Source organism: Neoarius graeffei, chromosome 6 (assembly GCF_027579695.1).
Source record: "Neoarius graeffei isolate fNeoGra1 chromosome 6, fNeoGra1.pri, whole genome shotgun sequence".
Taxonomy (NCBI): Eukaryota; Metazoa; Chordata; class Actinopteri; order Siluriformes; family Ariidae; genus Neoarius; species Neoarius graeffei.
Genome location: NC_083574.1, coordinates 85355445 through 85372838, shown reverse-complemented (window position 1 = coordinate 85372838; position 17394 = coordinate 85355445). Strand labels below are relative to the sequence as shown.

At 40.0% G+C, this 17394-nt stretch overlaps 2 protein-coding genes across 2 annotated transcripts in view; both read right to left on the bottom strand.

The window, feature by feature from the left end:
* Positions 1–1056, bottom strand: part of LOC132887621 (low choriolytic enzyme-like) — an 8783-nt gene extending 7727 nt beyond the window's left edge. Inside the window, exon 1 of the mRNA XM_060923089.1 lies at positions 994–1056. Within this exon, the coding sequence (XP_060779072.1) occupies positions 994–1056 (63 nt within the window). The remainder of the gene's footprint in view (positions 1–993) is intronic.
* Positions 1–17394, bottom strand: part of LOC132888119 (carbohydrate sulfotransferase 8-like) — a 329227-nt gene that overhangs the window by 47863 nt on the left and 263970 nt on the right. The window lies entirely within an intron of this gene.

The following is a 17394-nucleotide window of genomic DNA, read 5'->3' as shown; positions in this document are numbered from 1 at the left end:
CACACAGCACATAAAAAAAGACACAAATAATTATAAGTGCAATGAAATAAGCGCAAAAGAAAATTTGTTCACGTGCCACTCTTTCTACTCCTGCAAAGATCTCACGCTTGCTATGGCTCACCTTGCTGAAAAATCCAGCTTAGCCTGATCAGCTACCAACTGGCAACATGGTCAAGCTGGTAGACCTTCTGGTAGAAAGGACTATTCCTGCTATGTTGTATACAAGGAATAATAAAGAAGCTGGAAAATCATACAGTAGATGACCAAGATGAGCTACCAGTTTCACCAGTTGTCCTGGGTTTTGGCCAGGCTTGTAGTCCGACTCGCGCCCTAATTTTAAGGACTCATGGCTTGACTTGGACTTGAGCACTGATGACTCTGACTTGGACTCGTGCATTAACTGCATTCAGACTTGTAAATTGGAGACGAGGACTCAGACTTTTTCTTTATTTTTTGTAACATGCCATAATAATTCGGCATGAGATATTTATATCTACATTAATTTTTATACTAATTTTGTGCAAGAGAATGCACATTCATGTGTTCATACATCATTTTCAGGAACAAACTAATGTTAATGGTGCTAAAATGCCTGGAGAAAAGCCCCTAAGATTGTCCGCTTGTGACATGCTATGTCCGAAGTGACATGCTGTGTTCACTGCTCTGTTGATAGCGGAGCTTGCTTGCTGACAGATTAACTAGCTAGTGTTAACCCTCTCTCATGTTATTTGCCCTGTTGATAGCGGGGCTTGCATCGGACTCAACTCGGCTCAGTAGTGGACTCGACTTGGACTCGACACTAAATTTTCTTGAATGACTTGGACTTGACTCGGACTTGAGCACTGGGGACTCAAGACTGTCGACTACAACACTGGTTTTGGCAGCTGGTCAGACCAAGGTGTCAGGTGGTGAATAGTCAATTCTTCAAACAGGTACTTAGAGATTTAGAATGCATATTGTTTTATTTGTAATATATGCATGCATGTCTCTCACCTCCTCTCCAGAACAGAGCAGCAGCAGGGCCAACAGACCCACGGTCACTTTATACACAAACATGCCTGCAGACGTCCTGTAGAGGAGGGCAGATACAGTTGAAGATCTCAACTATGATCCTTTGGATTTGGGAGATGGTCTGGGAGTGCCAAATCCCTGATCCATGTGACTCATGAAGGGATTGTTTGAGCCTTTGACTAATACTTTCAATCAACTATATTTTGAGTAGGACTACAAACTATGCAGGCATTGAGACCTTCAACTCCTCAATATTACATTACAGGCATTTCACAGATACTCTTATCCAGAGTGACATACAACAGGACCCTGATAAAGCCACAGCAATGGGCAGCCTGGGGAGCAGTTGGGGGTTAGGTACCTTGCTCAAGGGCACTTTAGCCACATCTGCTGTTCCAGGGAATCAAACTGGTGACCTTTTGGTCCCAAAGCTGCTTCTCTAACCTTAAAGCCATGGTTTCCCCCATAGCAGGAACCTGAACGTTATTGCTTGATTGAGATCCTGAGTCTCGCTTAATTCTTAGCTCAATGCTTAACATCACCTGAAGACGGTCGACTTGTACCCAAGAACTGTTGTTGCTGTTCATACCAGGACTCTTCTTCACAAAATGCATCCTTTCATCCTAAACATCCTTGCAACACATGTAATACTGTTTGCCTTTACTCTTGTGGGGTGTTTCACAGTCAGAGTACACAAGTTTGTGTCACTAACATCAAAAAATCAAGTTCAGTTTTTTGGCACAGTTTGTGAACTAAATGAGGCCCTTGATGGAAATTTATTTTCTGCTGAATGTTGTTGGTGGCAAGAATTTGTAGCTAGAATACAAACAGCACTGTGTTGTTACCTGGCTAATGGTGAGAACATAAATTGTCCTCTCCAGAAAAAATGTTTTGACAGACAAACATCATGTTTTTTTGTTGGTAACCACTGTAGCTCTTTTTAAGAGGCTAAGTGTATAACCATATGTGCCTGTACTTATATGGATCTGGACTTTCAGAATCATAAGCTACTTGTCTAAGAACTGCCTTTTTTAAATTTATTTTAATAAGGACCACATTACCAGAGAGGACATTTTTGACAGACAAGTTACCTTATTAAATATACCCTTGTTGCCCGATCAGTACCCATTTGGGGTTAACTTTGTTGGCAATAATTCTTCAAGTATGAAATGAGGCTCCAACTAAACTATTCAGGGGCTGTAAGATAGCGCAATATTAGGATTGGCAACCTTTTCAAACTAGACCAAATAAGGTTGAAACATAAAAAAATGGTCAAAAATGGGGTTACATAATAGTATTTCAAGCTGGCATGTGCATGTATTCAAACAAATGACTAATTTGCAGGTGGGATGGTATTAGTTCTTCATGTAGAGCTAATCCTCACTTCACAAGTACTTATTGTACTTCAGTAATGCTTGATCCATTCCATATAATCCACTTTGGTAGCCTGACTGTGAAACAGCCCTTCTACTGATTTATAATCTCACTATCTAGTAGTGTTGGGTTCAAGTACTACCTTAGCCAAGACCATGTTAAGAGTAAACCCATAGCCAACGGAGTCCAAATCATGGACTTCATGGAGTACAATGAGGAGCAAGACCAAGACACATCCAACACCACACATGAGTCAAGTCAAGTCAAGTTTATTTGTATAGCACTTTTAACAATAAACATTGTCGCAAAGCAGCTTTACAGAATTTGAACGACTTAAAACATGAGCTAATTTTATCCCTAATCTATCCCCAATGAGCAAGCCTGTGGCGACGGTGGCAAGGAAAAACTCCTTCAGACGACATGAGGAAGAAACCTCGAGAGGAACCAGACTCAAAAGGGAACCCATCCTCATTTGGGCAACAACAGACAGCATGACTATAACATTAACTATTTTAACATGAAGACAGTTTCGTTGATGTTATAACTCTTCATTGATGGAAACTTGAGTGCAAAACTGTTCATGATAACTGCAGTCCTAAAGTTAGCAAGTCAACTGTAGTCCTTAGCCATAAAAGCATTACTGTAGGAGTCCAGAGCGTCCTCCAGGTATAACCCTCAACTGTCCTCATGGGGCCGTCCTTCACAGGAGCGATGAGATAAAACTCCGACCAGACACAGGGCACCAGGATGACAAAGTTCATGTCAAGACCAAAAGTAGACACTCGAATGTGCAATTTCCTGGTTGGAGTATCTTCCTAACCGGACATAAAATTTCTCTTGAATGAACTAAAATAGCCCATCAACTTTGGTATTATCAGTTTGTACAAATAAGTACATAGGATATGTTAAGCATGGCCTATTCTTCTAGCAAGTTCTGAAGTGTAGTCCTGTTTCATTGCATTGCATTGGGAGGTTAGGAAGCACTCCATCTTCAGTACCACAACACAATTATCTAGTGTTACCCAGAAGAACATGGGTTCACTTTTGATTCTGATTCCTCTCAAGATTCTTCTTTTGTCTCTCAGGGAGGATTTCCTGACCCCTGTCACTGATCTAAATCCATGTCTGGATTTCTATAGAGCTGCTGTTGTTAAAACCCTTACGAAAATCTACCATGGTTTACTATGGTTTTACCATGGTTTTTATGTAGTAACCATGATTCTACCATGGTATCTCATGGTTATTCTAAGTACTATGAACCAACCATAGTATTACTATGGTTCATCCATGGTAGTAACCATGGTTCTACTATGGTATTTCATGGTGATTCTAAGTACTATGAACCAACCATAGTATTACTATGGTTCATCCATGGTAGTAACCATGGTTCTACTATGGTATTTCATGGTGATTCTAAGTACTATGAACCAACCATAGTATTACTATGGTTCATCCATGGTAGTAACCATGGTTCTACTATGGTATTTCATGGTGATTCTAAGTACTATGAACCAACCATAGCATTACTGTGGTTTATCCATAGTACTGCAGTAGCTGTGGTAGCATCATAGTTGTATGTGTAATAGGTCATAGTAACTACGAAATTAGTTTAAAAAGGGATAGTATGGTTTTTAAAAGGATGCACTAACTGTAGTATTACAATGCTTTCGTCCAACAGTCAATGCTGTAGAGAAGGATCTCGATTAACAGCCCAGATACATTAACATTTACTTAGAACCTAAAAATTTAAGTGAACATTGAGGTAAAATCCACCATGGTTTTCATGGTTACCCAAAAAAACATGAAAACTATGAATAACTATAAACCATAGTAAAACCATGGTTAATTTTCGTAAGGAAAGCACTACTGAATTGAATTGTGCTCAATGCATAATGGAGGAGAAAAAGTTGATAATAAAGTATAGCTATTTTAGATGTAATAGAAATAAATTGATGAGATGTGTTAGTAGAGAAGATGTTCTTACCTCAAATCTCCAGAAGGAATTGTATGATAATACGGTAACAGAGGGGCATCAGGGTTTTATAACCTTTTCTGTTTATTCACCGTGATAACTATATCACCTGAATATAGAACAGCAGCTGCTTATTCCTGAGAAAGGTGTATCCAAGACGTCGTGTACTCAAAACTTAATTTTTAATAGAAAAGATAAATAGAAGGCCATCAGCTTTAGATAAATAGTCATGCTGTTAAGAAAGCAGGTGCAGTTTTTCCCTGATCAGTCCATTGTATTCAAACAAACTAGTTGCATCACTTCGACATCTTCCAGATTATTTCTTTTGCTATTTCTTTGCAAGTTGATTTTAATTATCATTTTTGTCAATCACCTTGAGTCAGCAAAGTTCAAAATTGTTGATCTCAAGCTGTAGCAGGTTGGAGTATGGTTTAGGGCGGGGGTGCAGCGGGAAGGGGGTTTTGGAAAGACCAGGAGGATTGAAGCAGCTCCCCCAAATTCTAATTTCATGAGTGCTACCCGACATGGGAAAGGTGGAGGGATCGCAGATATATTCAAAGCCTCTTTTCAATGTAAACAGTCCTCACTTGGTGATTTTACATCCTTTGAAAACTTATGTGCACTTGTTACATGCTCTCCTAACATATTATTAACTATTTACAGGCCTCCGAGACATTCAGCCAAAGTTTTTCTGGAAGAGTCTGGTGAACTGTTGTCAGTCATTTGCTTAGAGTTTGACTGTCTTATTATATCTGGGGATTTTAACTTGCATGTAGATAATCCTGAAAACACTCATGCCAGAGAACTACTTGCACTTATTGACAACTTCAACCTAGTACAACATGTACAGGGACCGACCCACTCTCGTGGTCATACCCTTGACCTCGTTATCGCAAAGGGTCTTACTGTTTCTACTACTGTTGTTGACCTGACCTTATCTGATCATTTCTATGTTTTCTCTGATGTTTCTATGTCCCCCACATTCAGAACAGCTCAATGACTATGGGTAGGAGAGTCATAAACGACAGCACGTGTTCTCTTTGAGCAAGCTCTCTCACGGATCTCAACTAAAATGTCAGACTCTGTAGACGACTTACTGGAAATTTTTAATTTAAATATGACCCAAATTATGGATGATATTGCTCCATTCAAAATCAACAGAGTCAATGACAAGCAGAAAGCACCATGGAAGCAATACCCAGCTGTTAAACTGCTAAAGAGAGAATGTAGGAAGACTGAAATAAAATGGCACAAATCTAAACTTCACATCCATTATCAAATCCATAAAGAGATGCTTTGTAAATATAATTATGAAATTGGTAAAGCAAGACAGTCTTTCTTCTCCAACATCATCAACAGGAATATGAACAATGCCCGTGTGCTATTTTCAACAGTAGAGAAGCTAACTAATCCCCCACCACAATTAGCACCTGAACTTCTCTCAGTTAATAAATGCAATGAGTTTGCATCCTTCTTCAAAGGTAAAATTGATAAAATACGGCAGAATATTGCTCATAATATATCTCAGTTGCAAGTAACTGAAAAGCTGCAATCACCAGTGACACAGACAGACAATTTCAACACAATGTCAGAATTTTGTTTGATTGATTACGAGACTCTTGAAAAAACTGTACAAAATCTCAGTTCCTCAACATCTGAATTGGACATTCTGCCCACCAACTTTTTTAAGTCTGTTCTTCACCTCATAATTACAGATGTGCTTCAGATCATAAATACATCCCTAGAGACTGGCATTTTTCTTGTGTCCCTGAAAAAAGCCATTGTAAAGCCCCTACTTAAAAAGAATAATCTGGATGCTTCAGTATTGAACAACTACAGGCCAATATCAAATCTACCATTCATCGGGAAAATCCTTGAAAAAATTGTCTTCAATCAGTTAACTGCCTTCTTGACATCAAACAGCTGTTTTGATAACTTTCAGTCAGGATTTCGTGACAATCACAGCACTGAAACAGCGCTGATTAAAGTTATAAATGACATATGTCTTAATACTGATGCAGGCAAAACATCGGTCCTGGTGTTACTGGACCTCAGTGCAGCTTTTGATACTGTTGATCACAACATACTGCTATATCGACTTGAACACTGGGTTGGATTGACTGGTAAAGTTATCAGTTGGTTAAAATCATACTTAAAAGATAGAAGCTTCTTTGTTACCATGGGAAACTGTACCTCAACATCAATGTCCTTGACCTGTGGTGTCCCCCAGGGGTCGATCCTTGGACCATTACTATTCAACCTTTATATGCTCCCACTTGGACAAATTCTCAAGAACAACTCAATTTTGTATCACTGCTATGCAGATGACACCCAAATTTATTTTGCTCTATCACCTAATGATTATGCCCCCCTTGAATGTCTCTACCAGTGTATCGACCAAATCAACAACTGGATGTCACAAAATTTTCTTCAGCTGAACACAGATAAAACAGAAGTAATTCCATTTGGGAAAAAAGATGAAAGACTCAGGATTACCACTATTCTTGACACAAAGGGGATTAAAACAAAAGATATGGTTAAAAATCTTGGTGTTTTCATTGACAGCGAGCTAAACTTTGACAGTCACATGAAAGCAATCACTAAATCGGCATTTTATCACCTAAAAAACATTTCCAAACTGAGAGGACTTACTGTATATCAAAAAATGATCTGGAAAAACTTATACATGCCTTCATCACTAGTAGGGTTGACTACTGCAATGGCCTTTTCACAGGCCTGCCAAAAAAGACCATCAAACGACTTCAGGTGATTCAAAATGCAGCGGCTAGGGTTCTCACACGAACAAAAAGAACAGAGCACATTACTCCAATTCTAAGGCCCCTTCACTGGCTTCCAGTAAGCTACAGAATTGACTTTAAAGCATTGTTGCTGGTGTACAAATCTCTAAATGGTACAGGGCCCAATTACCTCTCTGATATGTTGCAGCGGCCTAACCCAATCAGATCTACCAGATCGCAGCAGAAAAATTTACTGGTTAAACCTGTTGGTGAAGCAAAGTGTGGTGAAGCAGCTTTTAGCTACTATGCAGTACAGCTATGGAACCAACTCCCAGAGGACATCAACAATGCTCCTGCTGTTGGCAGCTTCAAATCTACCGTAGATTAAAGACCAAGCTGTTTTCAGATGCTTTCTGCTAACTGATATCATCATTTTTACATGTTTTAAACTTTACTTAACTTTTACAGTCTTTGCACATTTTAAACTTTACTTAACTTTTATTCTATTTTATTCTGCTGTTTTTTACTGAACTTTTACTTCATTTTATTACTTTATTTCTACTATTGTTTAATTCTTATATTATTTTTATTTTTCTCTCTTCTTCCCCCTTTATTTTATGTAATTTTATTTTCTATTGTTTACTGTTTTGCCTTTACCTCCGTAAAGCACATTGAACTGCCACTGTGTATGAAATGCGCTATATAAATAAACTTGTCTTGTCTATGGGATAATGAGGCACACATGAACCTTGTTATGTAATTTACATCTATTTTGTGTTCTGTTTTCCTTTTCTTGAATGATCAGGAAGACAAACATGCGGACAGCACTGAGCCATCGACAAGGACATGTGCTCAAATAAAAGTTCAGAACTTACCCTTGGGTTGCTGTGTTCTCTGAGTGAACATGTTTCTGAAGCATTTTTATTGGCATGACTTTACTACATGTCACAGAAGAGAGAACAATAGCAATGCCTGCAAGACAGACCACGATTCTTTAGAGTCTAGTATAGTAGCCAGAAGGTGGTGAACCAATTACGGAGTTAATTAGAAAATGAAAGATCACCAGAGTGAAGAGTGAAGCACAAGATTCCCAGCTGTGAGTGACCATGAATATTTCTCAGTTTTTTCCGATCTCAGATTTAACTTGTAGAATGGAATCGTTGGGAAAAGGTTCCTGGTGGCCAAGCAGACCATATGCCATGACATAGTTGAAAATATGACCTGCATCTACAGTGCCTTGCAAAAGTATTCATACCCCTTGAACTTTTTCACATTTTTCCACCTTACAACTACAAACTTTTTTATTGAGATTTTATGTGATAGACCAACACAGAGTAGCACATAATTGTGAAGTGAAACGAGAATGATAAATGGGCTTGAAAATTTTAAACAAATAAAAATCTGAAAAATGTGGTGTGCATTAGTATTCAGCCCCCCTGCGTCAATACTTTGTAGAGCCACCTTTTGCTGCAATTACAGCTGCAAGTTTTTTGTGGTATGTCTCTACCAGCTTTGCACATCTAGACACTGAAATTTTTGCCCATTCTTCTTTGCAAAATAGCTCAAGCTCAGCCAGATTGGATGGAGAGCGTCTGTGAACAGCAATTTTCAAGTCTTGCCACAGATGCTCAATGGGATTTAGGTCTGGACTTTGACTGGGCCATTCTAACACATGAATATTATTTCACCTAAATCATTCCATTGTAGCTCTGGCTGTATGTTTAGGGTCATTGTCTTGCTGGATGGTGAATCTCCTTCCCAGTCTCAAGTCTTTTGCAGCCTCCAACAGGTTTTCTTCCAGGATTGCCCTGTATTTAGCTCCATCCATCTTCCCATCAACTCTGACCAGCTTCCCTGTCCCTGCTGAAGAAAAGCATCCCCATAGCATGATGCTGCCACCACCATGTTTCACAGTGGGGATGGTGTGTGCAGGGTGATGAGCAGTGTTAGTTTTCCGCCACAGATAGCGCTTTGCATTTAGGCCAAAAAGTTCAACTTTGGTCTCATCTGACCAAAGCACCTTCTTCCACATGTTTGCTGTGTCCCCTACATGGCTTCTTATGCCTGTCTTTCAACAATGGCTTTCTTCTTGCCACTCTTCCAAAAAGGCCAGATTTGTGGAGTGTACGACTTATAGTTGTCCTGTGCACAGATTCTCCCACCTGAGCTGTGGATTTCTGCAGCTCCTCCAGAGTGATCATGGGCCTCTTGGCTGCTTCTCTGACTAGTGCTCTCCTTGCTCGCTCTGTCAGTTTAGGTGGACAGCCATGTCTTGGTAGGTTTGCAGTTGTACCATACTTTTTCCATTTTTGAATGATGGATTGAACAGTGCTTCTTGAGATGTTCAGAGCTTGGGATATTTTTTTATAACCTAACCCTGCTTTAAACTTCTCCAGAACTTTATCCCTGACCTGTCTGGTGAGTTCTTTGGTCTTCATGATGATGTTTGTTATTCAGTGTTCTCTAATAAACCACTGAGGCCTTCACAGAACAAGTGTATTTATGCTGAGAGTAAATTACACACAGTAGGACTCTATTAATTAATTAGATGACTTCTGAAGGCAATTGATTGCACTGGATTGTATTTAGAGGTATCAGAGTACAGGGGGCTGAATACTAATGCACACCACATTTTTCAGATTTTTATTTGTTTAAAATTTTGAAGACCATTTATCATTTTCGTTTCACTTCACAATTATGCGCTACTCTGTGTTGGTCTATCACATAAAATCTCAATAAAAAAACTTTTAAGTTTGTGGTTGTAAAGTGGAAAAATGTGAAAAAGTTCAAGGGGTATGAATACTTTTGCAAGGCACTGTAGTAACCTGCTGACTGTTGATTAACTTCTCAAGTTTAACATGGTGGCTATTTTCCAGGAAACAAGAATGTTCTGTACTTTCCTGATATGTTAGACGTGCTCTTGTTTATTGGCTGAAAAAAATTATGGTTCGTTAGCTGAGAAAATGTCATCAGTGTAAATGATTAGAAAATTGTTCAGGAAATCTTTCAACGCTTTCAAGATTCAAGAGAGCTTTATTGTCAATCCATCCATATCCAAGTGTATAAGGAATAAAAAATGTTTTTGAATCATGTTGTGGCTAGCTAGAGGGCTAATGTTAGAGATGTTACCCATAAGAAATCTTCTTAGGTATCAATTTAGTCCATAAATTTCAATTTTTATGTCAAACACCAAAGCCACTGCCCTTAAAACTGTTGCTGGAGCTGCTAGCGTGCTAACTATGCTGTGCTAAGCTAAGCTTAGATAGTCGACGAAGGTAAAAGCGGAAGTAAATGAAGAAGATGACGAATACAATTTGGCATTTTTGAAGAAAGATGTCGATTAGCAACAAAAAAATGGCTGAGGAGTTGGCAGAGATTCAAAATTCCCTCAACTTTATGTCTGAGGAGATCAGCAATGTGGTGAGGCAACAAAAAACCCGCACAGGCCTAATGGAGGAGATCCGGGAGTTGAAAGCTACAATGAAGCAAAAGGACCAGAAGATCGTGTTGCTGGAACAAAGGGTGGAGGATTTGGAGCAGTATTCCAAAGCGGATGACCTTGTAATCACTCGGCTGGATAAATACAAGTGACAATGAATTGAGGGCGGCACGGTGGTGTAGTGGTTAGCGCTGTCGCCTCACAGCAAGAAGGCCCTGGGTTCGAGCCCCGTGGCCGGCGAGGACCTTTCTGTGCGGAGTTTGCATGTTCTCCCCGTGTCCGCGTGGGTTTCCTCCGGGTGCTCCGGTTTCCCCCACAGTCCAAAGACATGCAGGTTAGGTTAACTGGTGACTCTAAATTGACCGTAGGTGTGAATGTGAATGGTTGTCTGTGTCTATGTGTCAGCCCTGTGATGACCTGGCGACTTGTCCAGGGTGTACCCCGCCTTTCGCCCGTAGTCAGCTGGGATAGGCTCCAGCTTGCCTGCGACCCTGTAGAACAGGATAAAGCAGCTAGAGATGATGAGATGAGACAATGAATTGACTCAGTGAAATTCTAAGTTAATATATTTTGTTCTTAGTTCATGTTTTGAATTATTTTTTCCCTTACAAAAGGGTTGTTAAAGAATATCTTTGCTTTTTTCCTGGGAATATGGTGATGAGAGTTGGGAGAATGAAAACAATTAAGAAAAACTGTGATATGGAGTTCAACATTGTTTTGCAAAAAAAAATTTAAATGGCTGATTCATTTAAGAGCCAGGTTTTTTCAAGATCTGAATATACAGAACATAGAGTCTGTGGTTTTGAAAATGATGTGGATTCAGAGAATTATGTTTTTAACCACATCAGTGACTCTTGTGCATATTATACTGATGAGCAAATTAATGATGGTGTCGAACTTGATAAGACATTTTCATTGATACATTTTAATTGTAGAAGTTTACCTAAAAACTTTACTGAATATTTGGACACGTTTAAAAGTAAATTTAAGTTGATAGCTTTATCTGAGACCTGGATAAATGAAGAGAAAGATATTGATTTGCATATTAATGGCTATGATTTATCTGTTACCAGTAGAGTTAACAGGAGCGGAGGGGGTGTGGCCCTTTATGTGGCCAGTGACTTAAAATGTCGACCAGTTGAATGCATGACATCTGTAATTGATGATTTAATGGCGTGTATTGCTGTGGAAGTTGAATTAGAAAGAATGAGAAATATTGTTGTTACATGTGTTTACAGGAAACCAGGGTCAAATGTGGAAACTTTTTTATGGATGTTTAGAAGAATTAATGAATGGTTTAAATGACAATAAATCACTTATCTGTGGTGGTTCAACATCGACCTCTTAAAGGTCTCTGCGCATAAACAAACTTCTGATTTTTTTGGACGTATTATATAGTAGAGGGTTGTACCCACTGATTACAAAGCCTAGTAGAGTAACAACAAGTAGTGCAACATTAATTGACAATATTTTTACAAATTTTTTAGAGAATAAAATTAGAAGCGTTTTTACTAATAAATGATATAAGTGACCATTTACCTGTACTTGTAACATTTAATTATCAATTACAGAGAAAGAAACCAGAAAATTGCCACAGATACATAAGGGTAAGAACTGATGAGGCAATTAATGCCTTCAGAAATGATCTCTTAAAGCAAGAGTGGAATGGGGTGTATACAGATGAGGTGAATACTGCATATGAGTCATTATTATATTGTTATTTAGCTCTCTATAATAAACATTGTCCAAAAAAATGGCATATGCCTAAACATTATTATAATAAAAAGCCCTGGATAACAAAACGGTTGTAAAATGTATGTAAAAAGAAAAACAAACTTTATAGAGACTTCATAAAATCTAGAACAGAGACTGCTGCAAAACAATACAATTAGTACAATAATAAGTTAACCAACATATTGAGACAAGCGAAAAAGGAATCTTGTCTCATCTTCTTCCGCTTTATCCGGGACCGGGTCGCGGAGGCAGCAGTCTGAGCATGGAAGCCCAAACTTCCCTTTCCCCAGACACCTCGGCCAGCTCCTCGGGAAGAACACCGAGGCGTTCCCAGGCCAGCCGAGAGACATAGTCCCTCCAGCGTGTCCTGGGTCTTCCCCGGGGCCTCCTCCCGGGGGGACATGCCTGGAACACCTCCCCAGGGAAGCATCCAGGAGGCATCCGAAAGAGATGCCCGAGCCACCTCAGCTGATTCCTCTCGATGTGGAGGAGCAGCGGCTCTACTCCGAGCTCCTCCCGAGTGACTGTGCTTCTCACCCTATCTCTAAGGGAGCGCCCAGCCACCCTGCGAAGGAAACTCATTTTGGCCGCTTGTATCCATGATCTTGTTCTTTCGGTCATTACCCAAAGTTCATGACCATAGGTGAGAGTCGGAACGTAGATCAACTGGTAAATCGAGAGCTTCGCCTTTTGGCTCAGCTCCTTCACCATGACGGACCGGTAAAGCGACCGCATCACTGCGGAGGCCGCACCGACCTGCCTGTCGATCTCACGCTCTATCCTTCCCTCACTCGTGAACAAGATCCCGAGATACTTAAACTCCTCCACTTGAGGCAGGACTTTTCCACCAACCTGGAGAGGGCAAGCCACCCTTTTCCGGTCGAGAACCATGGCCTCTGACTTGGAGGTGCTGATTCTCATCCCAGCTGCTTCACACTCGACTGCAAACTGCCCCAGTGCATGCTGAAGGTCCTGGTTTGAAGAAGCCAACAGGACATCATCATCTGCGAAAAGCAGAGATGAAATTCTGTGGTTCCCAAACAGGATTCCTTCCGGCCCCTTGCTGTGCCTAGAAATTCTGTCCATAAAGATTATGAACAGAACCAGTGACAAAGGGCAGCCCTGCCGGAGTCCAACATGCACTGGGAACAGGCCTGACTTACTGCCGGCAATTCGAACCAGACTCCTGCTCTGTTCGTACAGGGACCGGACAGCCCTTAGCAAAGAGCCCCAAACCCCATACTCCTGAAGCACTCCCCACAGAATACCACGAGGGACACAGTTGAATGCCTTCTCCAAATCCATAAAGCACATGTGGACTGGTTGGCCAAACTCCCATGAACCCTCGAGCACCCTATGAAGGGTATAGAGCTGGTCCAGTGTTCCGCGACCAGGACGAAAACCGCATTGCTCCTCCTGGATCCAAGGTTCGACTATTGGCCGAATTCTCCTCTCCAGTACCCTGGAGTAAACCTTCCCTGGGAGGCTGAGAAGTGTGATTCCCCTATAATTGGAGCACACTCTCCGGTCCCCTTTCTTAAAAAGAGGGACCACCACCCCAGTCTGCCACTCCAGAGGCACTGTCCCCGACCGCCACGCGATGTTGCAGAGGCGTGTCAGCCAAGACAGCCCCACAACATCCAGAGACTTGAGATACTCAGGGCGGATCTCATCCACCCCCGGTGCCCTGCCACTGAGGAGCTTGCTAACCACCTCAGTGACTTCGGCTTGGGTAATGGACGAGTCCACCTCTGAGTCATCAGCCTCCGCTTCCTCAATGGAAGATGTGACAGTGGGATTGAGGAGATCCTCGAAGTATTCTTTCCACCGCCCGACAATGTCCCCAGTAGAGGTCAACAGCTCCCCACCCGCACTGTAAGCAGTGTTGACAGAGTACTGCTTCCCCCTCCTGAGGCACCAGACGGTTTGCCAGAATTTCTTCGAGGCTGACCGATAGTCCGAAAAAGGAATCACATCACACACACATCACATTATCTCTAGCCGCTTTATCCTTCTACAGGGTCGCAGGCAAGCTGGAGCCTATCCCAGCTGACTACGGGCGAAAGGCGGGGTACACCCTGGACAAGTCGCCAGGTCATCACAGGGCTGACACATAGACACAGACAACCATTCACACTCACATTCACACCTACGGTCAATTTAGAGTCACCAGTTAACCTAACCTGCATGTCTTTGGACTGTGGGGGAAACCGGAGCACCCGGAGGAAACCCACGCGGACACGGGGAGAACATGCAAACTCCGCACAGAAAGGCCCTCGCCGGCCCCGGGGCTCGAACCCAGGACCTTCTTGCTGTGAGGCGACAGCGCTAACCACTACACCACCGTGCCGCCCCCGAAAAAGGAATATTAAAATAAAATTTTACTAGTAAATAAAAACAACGTTAAGGGTACATGGAATATACTGAACAATGTAATAAGGAACAAATTGGGATCAACAGATCTACCCAACCATTTTATAAAGGACAATAAGGTGATTAAAAACATGAATTAAATGGTTAATGAATTTAATTCTTTTTTTTTGTGAATGTTGGGCCTAGTTTGGCAAATGAAATTACAAAAAAATGTGGACAGACAAAAAGTGTCTGGAAAGGGGAAAATAAAGTGATGCAGTCAATGTTTCTAGGTGAAGTGAATGAAAATCAAATCTTTTCTGTGGCAGCTAAATCAAAAAGGAAGACATCTACTGATAGTGATGGAATTGATATGAAAATAGTAAAAATGACCATTGATTGTATAGTTAAACCACTATGTTATGTTTACAATCATTCATTTAAAACTGGTGTTTTTCCGGCTAGGATGAAAACGGCAAAAGTCATACCACTTTTTAAAGCAGGAGATAAACACAGCTTTAATAATTACAGACCAGTATCATTGCTTTCACAATTTTCAAGAGTGCTAGAAAAATTTTGGTTCAAAAATTAGATAGTTTCATCGAAAAGAATGACTTAAAGAGTGAGAGTCAGTATGGTTTTAGGACAAAATGGTCTACAGCTCTAGCAATAATGAATATAATAGAAGAAATCACAACAGCTATTGACAAAAAGAAATATACAATCGGGGTATTCATTGATTTAAAGAAAGCATTCGATACAATAGATCATTCTATTTTAATTTCAAAGTTGAATGCATATGGTGTGAGAGAAGTTGTCCTTAACTGGTTAACCAGCTATTTACAGAACAGACAACAGTATGTGCATTTTGCCGGTAATATTTCAGAATGTTTGACAATTGAATGTGGAGTTCCACAAGGTTCTGTTTTGGGGCCTAAACTCTTTATTTTATATATAAATGGCATTTGTGAAGTCTCAAATGTCTTCAAGTTTGTCTTGTTCGCAGATGACAATTTATTTTTTTTGTTCTGGAGATAATTTAAAATCATTATCTGAAAGTATTGAAAATGAAATGGTTCAACTTAAGTCTTGGTTTGATGAAAATAAGTTATCATTAAATGTGAAAAAACTAAATTTATGGTTTTTGCAAATAAAAGAAAGGATGAAGTTTCATTACTTATTAATGGAGTTAACATTGAGAAAGTATCTGAGTTTAGGTTTCTAGGAGTTATAATGGATGAAAAATTGACATGGAAATCTCATATATCATATGTTAAACAAAAGGTATCAAAGAATATTTTTATTTTGAACAAAGTCGAGTATGTTTTGGATTGTAAAACAATGAGAATGTTGTACTGTTCACTTATATTGCCTTATTTTAGTTATTGTGTAGAAGTGTGAGGTAACACATACATAAGCAATATAATGCCGTTGGTTTTAATGCAGAAAAGAGCAATTCGAATAATTCACAAAGTTGAGTTTAGAGAACACCAATATATTATTTATTAAGCCAGGGTTATTGAAATTTAAAGAGATAATCGAACTGCAGACATTATTAGTAATGTTTAAAGCCAAGAACAGAATATTGCCAGAGAACATGCAGAAGTTCTTTGTGTTTACCTTAGAAGATGACAACCATAGAAGGAGATTTGATTTTAAGCATCAAGTTGCTCACACCACTTTAAAACAAATGTGTATTTCTGTTGTTGGCATAAAACTTTGGAATTCTCAACAGAATGATTTAAAGTGTTGTACAGATATTTTTCAGTTTAAAAAACGTATAAAGAGAGACAAATGAGACAATATGCACATGAAATTTAACTGGATGTTCATTTTATTTGTTATGAGCTCGTAAAATTAGATTTTTATGGGGTTTTTTTTATGTTGTTGGCATTGAATGTAGATAATCATTTTTATTGTTTTGAGCTTATAAATGTGTGGTGTTTTTTTCCTTTAAGTTGTTGGTATATGTAGCTGATGGTGTAGGTAACTGATGTGCGGTGTACTGTAGGTACAACCCTGATTCCAAAAAAGATGGGACAAAGTACAAATTGTATATAAAAACAGAATGCAATGATGTGGAAGTTTCAAAATTCCATATTTTATTCAGAATAGAACATAGATCACATATCAAATGTTTAAACTGAGAAAATGTATCAAGGGAAAAATGAGGTGATTTTAAATTTCATGACAACAACACATCTCAAAAAAGTTGGGACAAGGCCATGTTTACCACTGTGAGACATCCCCTTTTCTCTTTACAACAGTCTGTAAACGTCTGGGGACTGAGGAGACAAGTTGCTCAAGTTTAGGGATAGGAATGTTAACCCATTCTTGTCTAATGTAGGATTCTAGTTGCTCAACTGTCTTAGGTCTTTTTTGTTGTATCTTCCGTTTTATGATGCGCCAAATGTTTTCTATGGGTGAAAGATCTGGACTGCAGGCTGGCCAGTTCAGTACCCGGACCCTTCTTCTACGCAGCCATGATGCTGTAATTGATGCAGTATGTGGTTTGGCATTGTCATGTTGGAAAATGCAAGGTCTTCCCTGAAAGAGACGTCGTCTGGATGGGAGCATATGTTGCTCTAGAACCTGGATATACCTTTCAGCATTGATGGTGTCTTTCCAGATGTGTAAGCTGCTCATGCCACACGCACTAATGCAACCCTATACCATCAGAGATGCACGCTTCTGAACTGAGCACTGATAACAACTTGGGTCATCCTTCTCCTCTTTAGTCCGAATGACACGGCGTCCCTGATTTCCATAAAGAA